Source organism: Lampetra planeri, chromosome 47 (assembly GCF_965212315.1).
Source record: "Lampetra planeri chromosome 47, kcLamPlan1.2.h2, whole genome shotgun sequence".
NCBI lineage: Eukaryota > Metazoa > Chordata > Hyperoartia > Petromyzontiformes > Petromyzontidae > Lampetra > Lampetra planeri.
In genome coordinates this window covers 8,798,250-8,816,848 of record NC_136153.1, presented here as the reverse complement: position 1 = coordinate 8,816,848, position 18,599 = coordinate 8,798,250, and the positions used below count along the sequence as shown (strand labels likewise).

Below are 18,599 nucleotides of genomic sequence, written 5' to 3'. Positions count from 1 at the left end.
ACAGAGAGTGAGTGTGTGTGGAGTTTGTATGTTCTCCCCCTGGTCTATAGAGTGTGAGTGTGTGGAGTTTGTGTGTTCTCCCCCTGGTCTACAGAGTGTGAGTGTGTGTGTGGAGTTTGTGTGTTCTCCCCCTGGTCTATAGAGTGTGTGTGTGGAGTTTGTGTGTTCTCCCCCTGGTCTACAGAGAGTGAGTAAGTGTGGAGTTTGAATGTTCTCCTGTTCTGCATGGGCTTCCTTCCATAGCTACTTCTTAAACCATACCGTGTAACCGATATTGCCCAAGACATCCCGATTGCTGAAAATGTACCTACGAATTACTCAACAGCAACAACATTACACACAGCGACATCGCCCCTCCTACTGCGATAACACTTGGCAAGACCTTCCGGAAAACAAGTTTTAAAGCTTCATCGGAGCTTTCCTGGTTAAAACAAGCGGAACACCAACGATATGTCTACTCGGTGAATCGTTGGATCCATCTCTCTTCTGTTCGTCCGAGGTCACTGCACGCCGTGCTTTGACAAAAACTACGAAAAACCCTGAAACCAAACACTGCTAAGCTTGCCGCACAGCTTGTCAACCTACCAATGCTGAGATGTGTGTCGTTTGCGGGAGAGATAAGCAAGGGAATACTTACAAAAAAAGTTTCCATTTTAACAAAAAAATGGAATGTAACGCCGCTTATCGGCGTGATTAGCTTGCGTCAGTAAGAACGTGCGCGTGGGTGGCGGTGCGCATTCCTAAAACGTGCGTCTGTGCGCACGCACGCACCCGCGCGCGTTTCCGTGCGTGCATTGCTTGGCGCGGTCGAATCGCCTTCCACTCATGAATGGAATTGGGGGGGGGGGGAAACCCCAAACATAGGACCACAGAGCTTGGGAACTTTTCTGGCGCCTTCCTGCTTGTCTGGTTTTTCCTTGCGGTTCTGTGCAAAACCTTCGTGCTGTATGAAAACACAACATTATTTATTGCTATTATTAAACTAAAAGGAGGCTCCTTTAATGCAGTGGCTTGCCAAATTGATTTAATTTTTGTTCTTTTCCCAACAGCATTCTGCTGGATGAAAGTGGACACATTGGACTCACGGGTGAGTTTTTTGTATGAAGTGGATTCACCCTTCTAGTCATTGTTGTAGCATGAGAACGTACTTGTCTCTATTTGTGTGTATCCTTTTAAGTTTGCTGTAAGTTTGTGTGTTTATGTGTCTACGTATGTGTGTCTCAGTGTTTGTGCATGCCCATGTGTTTGTGTTGTGCGGAGCGGTAGTGTCGCGTTAGCGCGCTGCACTACGATCCAGTGACACGAGTTTGTTTTTCGCTCACGGCCAACGCCAGTGACGATTATCTGAACCAGTTCTGGGCCTCCCCTAAATCAACTCGGCCTCAAATGAGTACCTCGTGCAGTTTGTAGTAAACATCCCCACTCGAGACACAAAGGCAGCCGGGTGTGGTGCTGGCCACCCACCCACCTCTCCCCGTATGTCGTGCCGGCCTTCAAAGGTGCTCGCTAAGAACACTGGGCACATGACCCAACAGTCTGTGTTGGCTATGTGGCTGGGGGATCGTTGTCTTTGTGAGCACGTGTGTGCAAGCATGTGTGTGTGTGTGAATGTGTTCAGACTTTGGGCTGAGCAAGGAGTCGATCGACCACGAGAAGAAGGCCTACTCGTTCTGTGGCACCGTGGAGTACATGGCGCCTGAGGTGGTGAATCGCAAGGGCCACACTCACTCGGCGGACTGGTGGTCCTTCGGGGTGCTCATGGTAACGAGCGCGACGCGTACACCGTACATACACGCGTACACAACAACAACCGCTGCCGTTCACCACCAAGTGGCGGTGACGTCACCACGGCGCTTTGTGCCAGGCTGGGTGCATTTTGAGGCCGTCGCGTGAAGTGTGGAAGGCTCGCTGGCAGGAGGTCACGGGACAGACGCAGGTTCCGTGGTTTGACTGCTGTGCCAGGCTAGCTGTGCCAGGCTAGATGCAGGAGGTCACGGGACAGACCCAGGTGGCATGTGTTTGTTGATACTGAGATGACTGATAGATGCACCTGCTGTGCTCCACACTCTGCCACCTGGCTGCCTTTTAGCCGACCGGCACTCCGCTCGTTGTTGTGAGTGTAGCTCCTCTGCCGGTGTTCGTAGCCCTAACAAACGCTGCCCTCTCGACACGATGCGGCCGGGCCGGCGGCAGCGCGTTCGCCACTCGTCGCAGAGGGTCGTGGTTCGAGCCCGCCGACCGCCCCGGTTAATAATACCGGCCGTATGAACCAACAAAAATACCACGCTCCATCAGCTTCACGGTGGACAGTGAGGGATCCTGCAACGTCTTTAGAGAAAAAAAGTCGGCCACGTTGTCACGGCGAAAACTTTGCAAGGCTCGTGAAATTACCTGGAAATGTCCTATTTGTTTTTAATTGGGTACAACCACTTTGACAACATCACCCCTTAACTTGCAGACTCTACCCATCTGTGAAACATTAGCACCTTGACAGCCCATGCGCTATAAGAACGGCGCAGATTCCAGATGTGAAAAATGTATGAACGTTATCAATTAAATGACCACCGTTTCCCACCTTCCTCTTCTTACAGTTTGAAATGCTCACGGGAACGCTCCCCTTCCAGGGCAAAGATCGCAAGGAGACGATGACTATGATTCTCAAGTGAGTTTGATCGCCCTCCCAGATATTGCGAATATCTGGGGTGGTTAGCGGCTTATTTAAGTTGTGTGTGTAAGAGTTTCGCGGATGTGCTCTGTAGCTCTCCAACTTGTATTTTTCCTTACAACTCCACATCCATTGCTCAGAAACCGAATTCGGTTAAAACCCCCGAACAAAATACGGACTCCCTTTCTGGACTGGCTTTTTTCAGCTTGTTGGTATTGTTGTGACCCGTGCTTTGCAGGGCCAAGCTAGGAATGCCGCAGTTCTTGAGTGGAGAAGCGCAGAGTCTCTTGCGAATGCTGTTCAAGAGGAACCCAGGCAATCGCCTAGGTGAGTGCCTTTGTCTTGTTTGTGTGTGTGTGAGCGTATGTGTGTTTGTGACTGTGGAGAGCGGTATCGTAGCACTTAGCGCGCTACGCTACGAACCCAGCGACCTGAGTTTGAATCCTGCTCATGGCCGCTAACACTAGGGACGATTATCTGAACAGGTTCTGGGCCTCCGCAAGGTCGACTCAGCCTCAAATAAGTACCTAGTGCGATGTGTAAAACCATTGTCGCTCGGGAGACAAATGCGGCCGGGCGTGATGCTGGCCACCCACCCCCTCGCGTGCCTTTCTGGCCTTCATAGGTGCTCGCGAACAGCATTTGTCCTAACTGGTAGGGGGGATCTTTGTCTTTTTTTTGTCAACGGTGCAGCTTGGGTGAGTGTCGGGTCAAAGCAAGAACGTCTGCTGGACTAAGCAATGGCAGAGCAGCAAATAGGAGCCCTTGTCTTTGACAGCAGGACCTAATGTTTTGGAGCTGATCGATTGGCTGGACATCTGTAATCTGCGCCTGCCGTTCTTTCACTGTGGGAATGGGCATCCACCTAGGACATGTGGCGTAGTGCTGGCCACACCACCCCCTCGCGTGCTGTGTCCCGGCGTTCACCCAGTAACAGCACTTGCCCCAGCGGTATACAAGGCTTGAGGGGTACTCTTTGTGTTCTGTACGTTCGTGCGTGCGTGCGTGTCATTGTGTGTGTGTAGCGGTTAGCGCGCTTCGCTATGAACCCAATGACCCAGGTTCGATTCCAGCTGATGGCCAACACCAGTGACGATTATCTGAACCGGTCCTGGGCATCCCCTAGGTCGACTCGGCCTAAAATGAGTACCTGGTGCGGTGTGTAAACATCGCCACTGGGGAGACAAAGGCGGTCGGGCGTGGTGCTGGCCACCCACCCCCTCGTGTGCCGTGTCGGCCTTCATAGGTGCTCGGTAACAGCACTTGCCCCTACAGTCTTTTACGGCTATACGGGGGATCTTTATCTTTGTGTCTCTGTGTGCGCGCCTTGTGGTTGTTGTGATGCTGTTCTGTGGCGATTGTAACCATAACAGACTGTCCCGCACATGACACACCGCACACTGATGAATGGGCACTTGAATTTCACGTGCGCACAAAGGCAAAGAGGCCCCGTGTAGCCTGAACAGACTCTTGGAGCAAGTGCAGTTAGTGAGCACCTATGAAGTTAGGCACGGCAAAACATTTGGTGGGCAGCCAGCACCACCCCATGGCCACCTGTGTCCCCGCAGTGCTGATGTTCACACACCAGGTACGCGTTTAAGGCTCCATCGACCTAGGCCAGGTCCAGGACCGGTTAAGGCATTTGTCACTGATGTTGGCCGTGAGCGTGAATGGTGGTGTGGACCGATGCCACTCGTCCACGCTCGAGAGACGGAGCGACGCACACGTGGCTGAGAGAACGGGCGCAGGTTAAAGACGACTGTTAAGAATAGTGACGTGGGCTCGGGCCGGGCCACGTTCCTCGCGGGGATGATGGCCTATGGGCGAGACTAACAACGGAGCGGCAGTCAAAGGAGAGAACCGTACCCGAGGCTGGGCCCCTCGTCCTCCGTGGAGATGGAGCGATGAAATCGGCTCGTCTTCGGGCGCCGCACGGATCGTTACGCCGCAGCACTGAGAGATGGCGACGGCTCGGGGGGCCTTAATGCAGCAGTGGATTGATCGTGGCTGATGATGATGCCATTGTTTAAATGCATCGGGTACATGTCACATGTGCGGCCCTCTTGCCAATCGATTGCTGGACGAGGGCACCCCCACGCTATGCAGGTCATGGGGGGGGTTATTTGACCACACTTCACCATGTTGGTCATTGCCGGTGGGCGAAGTCTTTTAGCATAGGCATGAAAGCATATAGTTACAGTACAACAACGGTTTGTGCTAAATTGCCATTTGCTTCCAACAACACCATAGCCCTGCGGCCGCTAACACCGTTCATGCATTGTGGCCGCCCATCCACGCGCTATCCAGGCTCAATTTCGCTTAGCTTTCGAGGGCGGATGAGCTCAGGGACATTGTGCGTGGTTTGGCCATAGTCTGCATCAGTTTAGGCGCTGCAGTGTGGTGATCCGTTCATCGATACCCCACTAAAATAACAGTGACGAATTGTAGAGAAAGCAACATTTTAATTCACAGCCTCTACACTTCACCCGCCAATTTGTTATCATCTATACGGGGTCCCCTTTTTTTGCCGATATGAAAGTGATAAAAAAACAATAAGCTACCCTTGACTTAACGCTTTCGTGACTGCAGGAATTTATATTCTTTGGGACTTTCGGTTAAGTCTCGTAGAACAACAAAGGCAGTCTGCCTCAGCAGCTTTCCCCCTCCTCCTTCCCTTGTGATAGCGATTGCTCGTGTTGCGATCGAAACGTCGTAGCTTTTTGTTAAGATTTTTGTTCTACGTGACTTTACCGAAAGACCCAAACAATAAGCTTTACCCTGTACGACAATAATACAGGAGGTGTTCAGATGTTCAAACACTAAATAGATACCTTATAATTATTTAATCATTATTTGAATGTATAAAGCGCCCTTAAACAATCGTTCTCAGGGCACAAGGCATAATCAAGTCTGCATTAACCACACGTCATGCTTGTGGTGAAACATGCAGACAAATGTGCTCCGATGACCATGTACACATTGTATTTTAAACTGATTGGCCTACTCCAGAGACGGCCTCCTTTATGGCTTTGTCTCACCACCAGTGTCGGATCAGAGAACAACGCCCAAAGACGAACGATATCAAATCATTAATAGCTTGCGTGTTGAGCAGTTATATCTGCTCAATGCACCTGTATTAGTGCTGGAAAGAATAAAGCCCCCGATTCCTTTTTCATCATTCTGTTATCACTCTCCTGATTCACCATGGAGCCCCTCTTGGGGCGGGGGGTGGGGTATGTTGGCCTACTCTTTCACACTGTACTTGTTCTCCCCATGTTCTGCATGGGGTTTCCTCCCGAGCTCTGCGGTTTCCTCCGACAGCTAAAAAACAAACACGTGGTTGAGGTTTCCCGCCCCCCTCCCCTCGATTGCAAGTCCAGCACGCCAGACCCTCGGGGCACGAGCGCGGCAGCGTCTTCGAACGGCGTCTTAACGGGAAGAAGGAAAAATCACAATCGTATCGCGTATCTTAACCTACTCGGGGTTTGTTTTTTCATTGTAAATAAGATTGCAATAAAATGAAAAGTTAAAATTAGAAAAAAATGTCCCAGTGCGGGAACACGAAACCTCCTCCGAAACAAGGAACTTGCTCGAGAAATGGGCAGATTTCTTGGAAATCACGGACGCGTTCCTCGACCCTCCAATCCACATCACCTCTCTTAGGGGTCCACTCGGCACACGCATCCATCCAGGGTTCGTAACAATCTGTATAACCTTTTGATTGACCTAAAGAGACTTGCCACAGCCCATGGCAATGTGGAATGTCCACCACTGATTTAGGGCCACCAATGGAGTATGAGCACCGACCAATCGCTTGTTTGAGCAAGGAGACACTTTGACCCGTTGAGAGTTTTATGGAAGTGTTGAGAGTCGTTCGTTGTCGCCCGCAGTGACCAGCGAGAGCTCGCCCACAGCGCCCCTGTGACACAAGGCAGTAGAAGGCAGCAAGTGCTATACTGTGCAGATGATTCCCAACGAGGGTGAAACTCAGTTGTCTCGTTGTCCTCCTGTTGCTGCTGCTGTTTAAAATGCTTTGTTGGTGACACTGTTTAGCCTTGTGAGTCGGTGGTCTAGACAAGGCTGTGTGCAAGCGGTGCGGTGGTGTCACATGAGATGCAAGGCATGATGGGAGGGAGCGATCATGTGCTTACAATCACGTGGTTTTGTTACCTAGAAATCCCACCGTGTTTGTCCTGATGTGCAGTGTTATACTTTACTTTCAGGAGCTGGCTCTGATGGTGTGGAAGAAATCAAAAGACATCCATTCTTTTCCACTATTGATTGGAACGTAAGTTTTTGTATACGTTTTACTTTATTTAGCTGATGGTGAATGGGGGAATGGGTGGGGTATGTAGGTTAGAAGGAGAGTGGATGGGCGAGCTAGTGGGTGAGTGGATTGATGCGTGGGTGATTGAGTGCAGTCATGGGTGGGTGCTTGAGTGATCGGTTGGCTGACTGAGTGAGCGAGAATAACTTAGTGCATTTCTTGGCTGGAGATTGATGCAGCCTGTCATCATGAGCACCACATTGTGCAGAGTGATCAGTGGTTGTCCGATAAACAGACTGGCCCCTGTCACAGGAATGTGTAATTTCCACCACTGGCTCAGGGCTGCCAGCAGAGATGAGTGCCACCCCCATACATTCATTTGAACAGAGGCATTTTGACTTGTGTTAACTTGACATTCAATGCTTATCATGTAGGCCATTGAACAGCCATATCATGAATATGTAAATAAAATATATTACAGCACTTTGTTAATCCACTGCTGGATGAAGACATACAATGTGGGTATTGGCATTTGTTTGACCGTACTTCACCACACTGGTCAGTGCGCACGTAAGTAAAGGGTGGTGGCAGATCCAGGACCAGGTCATATGTCGCTCGCCACCGATGTTAGCCATAGCTAGGAATTAAACTCGCGTCGCCGAGTTGATAAAGCACGCAAATGCGCTAACCACTGTGCCTCCGCTCCCCCTGTGCAGCCACTCGGAGGATCGACGTCTCATTCTGCACCGTGCGTGTTATTTTACAGAAGCTCTATCGGAAAGAAATTCACCCGCCATTCAAGCCTGCCGTAGGCCGACCGGAAGACACGTTTTACTTCGACCCCGAATTCACGGCTAAAACACCAAAAGGTGAGAACCGGGTTCCCTGTAACGGTAGCGGGGAGGAACCCTTGCGATAGAAGGCCGAATCGGACTTCCAAATACTCTTGATGGCAAAAAGCAAACGCACAAAGACAAAGCCACACATTAACACACACAAGCACACAAAGACAAAAACACATTAACACACAAACACACAAAGACAAAACCACATTAGCACACACAAGCACACAAAGACCAACACATTAACAGTCAAACACACAAAGACGAAAACACACAAACACACACAAAGTGCACGTCAACTGAGTATAAAGAGAATTTTGCAGTGCCAGAAGTCTTTGACCTCGACGATAAAATTAGAAAACGGTGCTATAGCCTTGACATCAAAAATTCTTTCTCGTATTTGATAAGTATGGCTAAGGTGTTAAATATTTATTCGTTGATTTTTCATATTTCTAAAGTTCCATCAATAAATCGATGATTTGAATGTAAGGATTATTATATTTAAACTATTTAATCTAAAGTTACTAAATGTATTGCCAACATGAGATCACGCAACGCACTTTTAGCGGAAGTGACATCACACTTTGTCAATATTGCACGAAATGATTTGGGTCATCCAAAGATTTTTCAGATTAATGAACATCTTGAACATCGCCCTCGCTTGATATGTGTGTCTGTACAACATAAGAACAGCATGGGCAGCTGAAGCGGCCTCACGTTGTGATCCGAGCTCGCTACCCGATGCAGCGGCTTTTGGCTCGTCATCGAACAAAGATGGTCACCGCCATCGCGCGCTTTCAGACGCGCTTCTGCGGCCATCTCGAGACTGTCTCGCTTTCCGATATTAGGAAGCCACTGGAGCTATGCACTTTTTTAAATCCTCTAGATTGACAAACTTTATTACTCTAGAACTGCTTTTTGTGTTTAGTTTGTTGGCCTTCCCCGCGCCATTGATTATCGTGGCTGCGAAAGAAGTTCAACATGCATACGTGCAACATGCATACAACGTACGTGCATACAAAGCGGTTTGAGCAAAACGGCGTCGTGGGTTGACGTCCAATTCGGCCGTGAAATTCTCTCAGGCCGGCGGTGAGGAGGAGCTTATTGGTGGGAGTTCGGTCCATGTGTTGGCACGTGTAAAGAAAAATCATATCTCCGTAAACGTGACTTGTTTTGTCGGGCGGCAGAGGGTTAATAACGAGAATGTTCGGGAGTAAAAATCTCACGCGGCCGAACCTAAAAGACAAATGTGGATCATTGTGTTGGCTCCATAAACGTACGTTTAAAGTTTACATCAAGAGAACATTTCTTATTTGTGGTTTATTTGTTGTCAGATTCCCCAGGCGTGCCTCCCAGCGCCAACGCTCACCAGCTGTTCCGCGGGTTCAGCTTCGTGGCGACGCCGCTGGGCGACGTGGAGGAGACGTTCGTGATGGCCACCACGCAGCTTCACCCCATCGTGCAGGTGGAGCAGCCGAGCGCTACGATCGCTCGTGCCGGGAACGCCCCGACGACGAGATGCCCCAATGCACAAACACGGCCGACCGATTCACCGCCCCCCCCCCCCGCCACTCCCGACGCGATTATCTGGCCCAACCATCTCCGTGTTAAATTATACGTTGTTGCTCTACACCAACATCAGCCGTACGAATACGAAGTAACAACCTCATCCTGGTCAAACTCTTCCTCATCAAAATCAAGGAAAAACATAGAGTTTTGGGAGGTGGTGCAGCGGTAGCGCGTCTTGTCGCTCGTTACAGAGATTTGCAGTTAGAGGACGTTATCCTCCCTGGTTAGGAGTACCTCAGCGGGATGCGTGATTAGTTGCAACTCCACGCCACTAAAGAGTACAAAGCCGGCCCACAAGTGTTTACTTAACGAGTCGGTTCAGCGGTGGGTGAAGGGTATGCTGCTGTGTTGCTGCCTTCTGCAGGGTCTCATTGCCTCTGTTCGATCACATGGCTGAAGAAGGCAGCGATGCAATGGATATTCGCCCACTGCCATACCTAGGAGTCTTTGTCAAGGTTTTTTCCTACGTCTTGGCAGGCTCTGCTAGAATAGTAATTTTTATAATTATTATAACGCAATCTGTAACACTCACAATATTTGACGGATGTAAATGACCGCGACTCAAGAGGCGAGGTGCCAAACTCAGTGACACTCAAACGCTGGGAGAAAGGGGTGGGGCCTTAAAGTATTTCTTAAAAGTCGGAGTCGATTGAACGCTGCCACTGCTGCGAGGGCGCAGCGGGGCCGTGATGATGGCCGCGTCACAACGGCGGGGGCTGCCACGGAGAAACGACGCCCGGCAGTGACCACGGCCCCCGCTCCTCTGTGTAGACAAGAGGAGGAGGTTGTGAGTCGCTGCTGCAAAGAGTTCCACCATGAGCTGTAGTGCAGGGCGGAGTGACAGGAACGAGGAGCGATACGGTGGACGACCGACAGTAGCGGCACGGTGGTGGCACAGGCAGGGGATCTTGTCGCTGGGTCCTGCTGGCGATGGGGAAAAAAAAAGACTGGAGCATGGCAGCAGCCGGCTATGAAACCCGGACTTAGCTTTGAGTACTAAAGCTTTGTTTCCCAACAGCAGCTGCACGGCAACAGCGTGCAGTTCTCGGACGGCTATGAGCTGCGGGAGGACATCGGTGTGGGCTCCTATTCGGTGTGCAAGCGCTGCATACACAAGACCACCAACATGGAGTACGCCGTCAAGGTCTGTACGCGCGTGCACGTGCGCGTGTGCCTGTGCGTGCGTGTGTGTGTGCGTGCGTGTGTGTGTGCGTGTGTGTGCCTGTGTGTGTGCGTGCGCGTGTGCCTGTGCCTGCGTGTGTGTGTGCGTGCGTGTGTGTGTGTGTGCGTGCGTGCGTGTGTGCCTGTGTGTGTGCGTGCGTGTGTGCCTGTGTGCGTGTGCACGGGTTTCCTCCGAGTTCTCTGGTTTTCTCCCGTAGCTAAAAGCCCACAGAATGTTGCCAAAAAGCATTCCAATGCTGTACCTGGAAATGACTCAATTGGGATCGCACGCGGTGGCAACATCATCACCCCTTTCCTGCGCAAACTTAACAGGCGTGTATCTAACAGATAAGGTTTGTTTGTGTTTTTTGGGTTGTGGATTCCTTTAAATATATGGTTTGCATCCTGTTTTTAAATGTAGAAAAGAAATAGATGGAAATCTACGAATGAATGAATGAACTATCTTATTTAGTTTAAATATTACAGCATGCCTTAGAGACGTGGTATCCACACGCTAACTATTACATTCTCTAATGTTTTGTTTATTTTGTTTTATTTTTGCTGAACAGATCATCGACAAGAGTAAACGAGACCCGTCGGAAGAGATAGAAATCCTTCTCCGTTACGGACAGCATCCCAACGTCATCACGTTAAAAGACGTAAGCTCGCTTTAAAATCCGCAAATTGCCGTAGGTTCGTCTCTGATAAATTATGCTCGGCCTGCGAGGTGGCCTGGAGGGTTTTACATGGCCGTGTCAGAACGGTGAACGTGCAGAGTTGGGCCAACGTCGGGGCCAACGTCGGGACCAACGTCGACCAACGTTGGATGTTTACTGGAAGGGTGCTGAGCGCAACTGCTTTAAGAGTCTGGGTTCAAATCCAGGTTTCACCCGCCTGTGATTAAACCGGGTTCTCTAGTGTAGTGAATTGTTGGTCTCAGCCCATTCACCAATGACCGCACACACACAAAACCCATGACACTAAATTAGTTTTTGCACTTAAATCGGCTGAATTCTCGCTTTCAGAATGAACAAATATTTGACTGTCGTGCGAGAAACACGGCTGTGGTTTCAATAAACTCGGCCTCTTCCAGATTTATCGAACGGGCTGGGCCCCTCGTTAACTCGTTTACAAACCCCCGTCACGGCTCGGCGACCGTTTGGGGCCATTACACGCACGCGCGCGACCTTTACGCTAATTGGCTTAGGCTGGCCACACGCTGCCACAGCAGCGCGGGGGAAACAGGCGCGCGCACGTAGACACGGAGCACACGTACACAGGGCATGTGTGTACACGGGGAGCGCAAATACACACGGAGCACGTGTACACGGGGCACGTGTGTACATGGGGAGCGCACGTACACACGGGGAGCGCGCGTACACGGGGCATGTGTGTACATGGGGAGCACATGTACACACCGCGTATGTACGGGAGCGCAAATACACACGGGGAGCGCGCGTACACGGGGCGCGCACGTGCATGCGTGGAGCAGCGGGAGCTCAAGGCGATGACACGAGCCAAAGAGTTCTCCCGGCTGAAGGGGCTGTGCCTGCAGGTGCTGTTGGCAAAGTGCATATTGGGGTCGGCGTGACACGAGTTTGCAAAGGGGCTGGGTGGGCAACATCGCACACACGCACGTGCGTACGCGGGATCTGGCCATTTCAGGCTGAGTAGACCTACAGTGGGAGGTGCTTGTCATAAGACAGTGCGCACACACGTACGTAGTCACGGACACACACATAAACACAAGTACAAATACACACATCCATGAATACGCCTACAAAAAGGAGAAAGATCTCCCATATAGCCTACAATAAAATGCTTTTAGCGAGCACCTATTAAGGCTGGCACGGTGTACGACGGAGTGATGTTGCCAGCACTACTCCCGGCCGTGTTTTTGTCTCCCCAGTGCTGAGGATGACACACTTGTACCAGTTACTCATTTAAGGCTGATCCAGTTCAGACATTCGTAATTGATCTTGGCTGCAAGCGAGAATCGAACTCGGGTTACCGGGTTCATAGTGCGGTTGTGCTAACCCACTGCAGCACTGCTTCCCACATACACCGACAAGAGAAAGATCCCCGTATAACCTTTAACAGATTGTTGGGGCAAGTGCTGTTAGCGAGCACCTATGAAGGCCGGCACGGCACACGAGGGGGTGGGTGGCCAGCACCACGCCCAGCCGCCTTTGTCTCCCTAGTAGCAATGTTTACACACTGCACCAGGTACTCATTTGAGGCCGAGTCGACCTAGGGGAGGCCCAGAACCGGTTTAGATAATCATCATTAGTATTCTTAGGTTTTTTCGGTAAAGTCACGTAGGTAAAAAATTTAAATTAATTTAAATTTTTTACCTACGTGACTTTACCGAAAAAAACCTAAGAATATGAATCCTTGCAGTCACGAAAGCTTCAAATCTAGAATCATCATTAGTGTTGGGCGTGAGCAGGAATCGAACTCGGGTCGCTGGATTCCTAGTGCACGCTTGCTAATCAGTGCGGCACTGCTCCCCACATACACCTCCAAACACTCGCACGCACGCATGAACTCTCTTAGCCCCAGTCGTAAATAGCGCTTGTGACAACACCTTTGTCAGTAATGGCCTGTGAGTGGATGCCCTGAAAGGGCTTTTAACTCTCCCTACTTGTATGTACACGGTGTACGGGCTGCTGAACAATGGCCCAGCGGTCGGAGCACTCGCCACCAAAAGCACTTTGCACATATCCGATGGTTCGATTCCTGCCGCAGGTGCACGGGAATTAATTTCCAGGCGACAATGATGGTGTAATTTAAAACATTAGCCCACTACGTGGCTGCTATTTTGGCCAATTCATGGTTGGTGAGAATTGCAATCTTGAATTTTCAGTGATGTAGCTCTAGGATGGTGATGATTAAAATAATGATGATGATGATATCTCTAGGTCTACGATGACCATGACAGCTTGTACCTCGTCATCTTTAGGTGTACGACGATGGGAAGAGTGTCTACCTCGTCACAGAGCTCATGAAGGGCGGGGAGCTGCTGGATAAAATCCTGCGGCAGAAGTTCTTCTCGGAGCGCGAGGCCAGCGCGGTGCTGCAGACGATAGCGCGCACCGTGGAGTATCTCCACTCGCAGGGGGTGGGTGCACTTCTCTCGGACGCACTCACACACACACAGCAACCACTGACGCACATACACATAGTAATCACTCACGCACACACACACACACAGCAATCACGCACGCACACATAATTATCACTCACGCATACACACACACAGCATTCACTCACACATGTACACATAGTAATCACTCACGCATGTACACACACACACTGCAATCACTCACGCACGCACACACACAGCAACCACTCACGCAAGCACACACCCAGAAATCACGCACACACACACAGCAATTACTCATGCACGTACACATAGTAATCACTCTCGCATGTACACACACACACAGCAACCACTCACGCAAGCACGCACACACAAGCAAGCAATCGTGCACATACACACAAAAACCACTCGCACGCACGCACACACACAGCAACACCGCGCCGACCACACGCGCACAGCCACTCATCCCGCCTTGCAACTCCCTCCTCCTCCTCTTGTCCCTCTTCCTCTGCCAGGTGGTGCATCGAGACCTGAAGCCGAGCAACATCCTGTACGTGGACGAGTCGGGGAACCCGGAGTCGCTGAGGATCTGCGACTTTGGCTTCGCCAAGCAGCTGCGTGCCGAGAACGGGCTGCTCATGACGCCGTGCTACACGGCGAACTTCGTGGCGCCCGAGGTGAGAGAGCGCGTAGCCAGCTGATGTTCACTCGTGGCTTCCACTCGAGGATTGGCATGTGTGGCTGCCATGTCTGGGCAATCACGGAGCCCCTTACCCTTCCAATGCCCTGCTGCTGTCATAACGCGCAAGCATTGGCCTGCAACGGAGCGTTAGCCAGTCAGGGCAACTGTTGCTATGTCTCTCAATTTGAGAGTAATTTTTCAAATTTGAACCACGATGCCCATGCCCTATTCTTCAAATGTGTGTATGAGGCTATGGGGAGCGGTGGTTTAGCGGTTAGCGCGCTGCGCTACGAACCTAGCGACCCGAGTTCGATTCCCGCTCACGGCCAACACCAGTGACGATTCATTATCTGAGCTGGTCCTGGGCCTCCCCTAGGTCGACTCGGCCTCAAGCGAGTACCTGGTGCGGTGTGTAAACATCGCCACTGGGGAGACAAAGGCGGTCGGCCGTGGTGCTGGCCACCCACCCCCTCGTGTGCCGTGCCGGCCTTCATAGGTGCTCGCTAACAGCACTTGCCCCAACAGTCTGTTAAGGCTACACGGGGGATCTTTGTCTTTGCATGGAACTATGGTGGAGAGCGGTGGTTCTCGCGCAACAAACCCAGTGGGCCAAGTTCATTTCGCAGCGTTGGCGAACATCAGTGGTGTGCAGAATTATAACTGGTCCGGTCCTGGGCCTCACTTAGGTCAACTCAACCTTAAATGAGTACCTGGTGCAGTGTAAGGACATTGGCATTCCTAAGACAACGGTGGCTGGGATTAGTTCTGCCCCCCCCCCCCCCCGTGTTGCCATGCTGACCTTAATAGCTGCGTACTGACAGCAGTTGCCCCTGCAGTCGATATGGATACATTGATTGTACTACTTTGTTTGCACGCGTGGGTATTTTGTCTGTGTAGGTTCTCAAGAGGCAGGGCTACGACGCAGCGTGCGACATCTGGAGCCTGGGAGTTCTGCTTTACACCATGCTGGCTGGGTACGCTCGCACCGCATCACCGCAGTGGCTTCAACCGTAAACGATGACTGCAACCAACTCGAGTGAGGGAGCAACTTGGGCGGCGTGGCCAGGATCCACAGATAGAGCGATATTATCGCTCTATCTGTGGATCCTGGCCACTGTTATAACAGGCAGCAGCCAGGCAATGAGCTGATACCAACAGTCGCCCAAGCTCTGCAATCCTCTATACATTAAAGGTGTTCAGCCAAATAATGTGCGTTCACACACACACACGCAATGGGCGGTCCGTGTTGATAGCACCATGCAGTTGTGTTAGTGGGAATAAAAAAACTCGATTCCACTATCTTGGCTAATTACAGTCACTTTGTCAATCCCACTGCTGGATGAGGCCGCCCCCCCACAGTGGCGGTTATTTGACCATACTTCACCGCACTGGTCAAGTGCAGGTTGATGAAGGCGGGGCGGGGGAGGAAGCGTAGCGGTGAGAGACTATAGAGGACAGAAGTAGAACGGTGAGACGTACCTCGTGTCCAGCGAGGAACGCTGCAACCCTGTGACACCCAGCTTGTGCATGGTGGTCATCCATCCACGCAGTGTCCAGGCTCACCTCTGCTTAGCTTCTGAGATCAGACTGGGCACTCTCTCAGCGATTTTTCTCAATCACGATCATCAGATTCTTAATTTAGACTGCAGATGTCCAGTTGGGGCGGGTCAGAAAGTTCCAACAATACCAAACACGAATAACGTATATAAGTACAAATTGCTGAAGTATGTCAACGACAACAATAATAATTATATTAAACATTGCTGCAATGAAGTTGTTCGTGAACTTGAAATGGAATCGCTCTACTTTTTTTTACGAGCATCACCCATCATTTATTTGTTTCTTGACAAATGTAGCGAGTTCATTTTTCGAATTGTCTTCCTCTGCATTTGCACCTCCCCCCTCTCCTGGCGGGCACCAGGCACACGCCCTTCGCCAACGGGCCCGACGACACGCCGGGCGTGATCCTGACACGCATCGGCAGCGGACGCTTCCTGCTGTCCGGCGGCAACTGGGACACGGTGTCCGAGGCCGCCAAGGTAGCAGACGCACGCGATTGTTGTCGCAGGAAAGCCGTGGCGAGTCTCCCGGCTCCTTCGGGAAGGGTCCTGGGCCGTCGGTCCACACTGCGCGCGTGCCTGACCATTGTTCAACGCGTCCGACTTGGACGCGCGTTTTGCGTGGCGCGCACTCGTGCAGGACCTGGTGAAGAAGATGCTGCACGTGGACCCGCACCAGCGCTTCACAGCCGCCCAGGTGCTGCGCCACCCGTGGATCGCGCTGCGCGACACGCTGCCCCAGTGCCAGCTGACTCGGCAGGACGCGGCGCTTGTCAAGGTAGGAGGCAAAGACAAAGATCCCCCGCATAGCCTGAACAGACTGTTGGGACAAGTGTTGTTAGCGAGCAGCTATGAAGGCCGGTACGGCACACGAGGTGGTGGGTGGCCAACACCACGCCCGACCGCCTTTGTCTCCCCAGTGGCGATGTTTACTCGACACCGCACCAGGTACTCATTTGAGGCTAAGTCGACATAGGGGAGGCCCAGTACCGGCTCAGACAATTGTCACTGGTGTTGGCCGTGAGCGGGAATTGAACTCGGGTCGCCAGGTTCATAGTGCAGCGTGCTAACCGCGACGCTACTGCTCCCCACAAGGTAGGAGATCCCACCCACATGCGTACGCGCACCCAGATCCCCACACTTTAACACACTTGGCGGAAGTGTTGTTGGTGAGCACCTATGAAGGCCTGCACCACGCCCGGCAGCCTTCCTTTCCCGAGTACCGAGGCTTACACACAGCACCAGGTAAAGGCTGTTCTCCTAGAACGCGAATTGGATATAACGCGATTGAGCGAGCAGAACTACGTGGCGCGAGTAGGAATTAGCGGTTGTACGGCCTGCATATGCATCTCATGTGGTTATTGCGGACTATGCTTTACCCTATATTTTTCCATAATACGGTGTTTTTCATGAACGCAACTACCGCGTTATAGGAGAATATACTCTACTCGTTTGAGGCCGAGAGGAGCCCCGGCACCGGTTCAGATAAGCGTCACTGGTGTTGGTGGCCGCGAGAGGGAATCGGGTCTCGTACGCGCAGCGTACACACACGGAACAAACCCACTTTATAGAATCACACCACAGTCGGCCACACACATTCACAAACGCTCCCTCTTCCACCCGCCCCCTCGCCCTTCCCACAGGGCGCTATGGCCGCCACCTACTCAGCCCTGCACCACACGCTGGCCCAGCCGGCGCTGGAGCCAGTGGGCTCCTCCACCCTCGCCCAGCGCCGCGGCATCAAGAAGATCTCGTCGACGGCGCTGTGAGGCGGCGGCGGCACCACCGCCTCCTCCTCCCTCCCCCCCTCCCCCCTCCCACGCGCCACTTTCCCCTCCTCCGTCGCCGCACCGCAGGGAGCAAGCCACCCCCTCCCCCTCCTCCCCGGGCGTCGTCTCTGCGGGGACGCGGGTGTGGAGAGCGCCGACCTCCCAGCTCGACGCGGAACGCCGAGGCTGCCAAAGAAACGACGATCGGCCGCCGGGGGGGCGGGGGGGGGGGGGCGGGTGCGCCGACCGGGCAACGCGCGGCGAGAACGGCACGCCGTGCCGCGCGCGCGGCAGTGGCGGCGGGCAGGGGGACGCCCCGGGCGGTCGTGGAGATCGCGGCAGCGCCACCTGGGCGGGCGCAGAGAGAGCGGCGCGGCTCACGACCCGCACCCGGACTCCTCATCGCGGTCGGTGCTGTCGGTTGGACCCGGCCACCGTTAACGTTCCGCCGCGGGGGGGCGCACGGACACGTCGAGCGTGGTACCGCACCGCGGAGCTCCCCCGCTGGGACGTGAACGTCTCCGGCAGCCGCGTCACGAAACGAGCGGCGTGGGGAGCGGCGTGGGGAGCGGGCGTGGAGTGGGCGCGGGGGAGCGAGCGAGTGAGCAAAGAGCGTGGATCGAGCTGCGTCGGTGGGCGCGTGGTCAAGAGCCGAGGCGGAGCCACGCGCATTGCGTTCTCGTGCAGCCCGCACCGGGACGGACACGTCGGTGGCGGCGATGCCGCGCGACGGACCGGCGCACACGCGACGTCCGGTCAAGTGCACGCGGGCCGAGCGCCACCGCCCGGTTGAGACGGAACCGACCGCCCAACGTACAACTTTCCCTTTTTCCGCTACGACCCCGATGGAGGCCGCCCCCCCCATGTCCCGGCTCTCGCGAAGCCTTGCGGAACGTAAATTAGGAACGGTCGCAAACCGCCGTGCTGCATCCTCTCTCTTCCAAAAGCACCCACCCATAGCTCACATCCCGCCTTCCTCTGC

General features: G+C 52.7%; 1 protein-coding gene across 3 annotated transcripts in view; it reads left to right on the top strand.

The window, feature by feature from the left end:
- Positions 1-17,842, top strand: part of LOC144733585 (ribosomal protein S6 kinase alpha-3) — a 64,020-nt gene extending 46,178 nt beyond the window's left edge. For 2 of the 3 annotated variants that reach the window (XM_078615607.1, XM_078615609.1), the window contains 15 exons: positions 1,050-1,087; positions 1,619-1,761; positions 2,592-2,662; positions 2,904-2,992; positions 6,889-6,953; positions 7,699-7,801; positions 9,109-9,239; positions 10,362-10,487; positions 11,074-11,163; positions 13,467-13,625; positions 14,123-14,284; positions 15,187-15,263; positions 16,211-16,328; positions 16,489-16,626; positions 17,492-17,841. In XM_078615607.1, coding sequence (XP_078471733.1) covers positions 1,050-1,087; positions 1,619-1,761; positions 2,592-2,662; positions 2,904-2,992; positions 6,889-6,953; positions 7,699-7,801; positions 9,109-9,239; positions 10,362-10,487; positions 11,074-11,163; positions 13,467-13,625; positions 14,123-14,284; positions 15,187-15,263; positions 16,211-16,328; positions 16,489-16,626; positions 17,492-17,617 — 1,636 coding nt within the window. In that variant the 3' untranslated portion in view covers positions 17,618-17,841. Of the gene's footprint in view, positions 1-1,049; positions 1,088-1,618; positions 1,762-2,591; positions 2,663-2,903; positions 2,993-6,888; positions 6,954-7,698; positions 7,802-9,108; positions 9,240-10,361; positions 10,488-11,073; positions 11,164-13,466; positions 13,626-14,122; positions 14,285-15,186; positions 15,264-16,210; positions 16,329-16,488; positions 16,627-17,491 lie in introns of all 3 variants that reach the window. The other variant, XM_078615608.1, reaches the window with a different exon arrangement.
- The last annotated feature ends 757 nt before the right edge of the window (positions 17,843-18,599 follow it).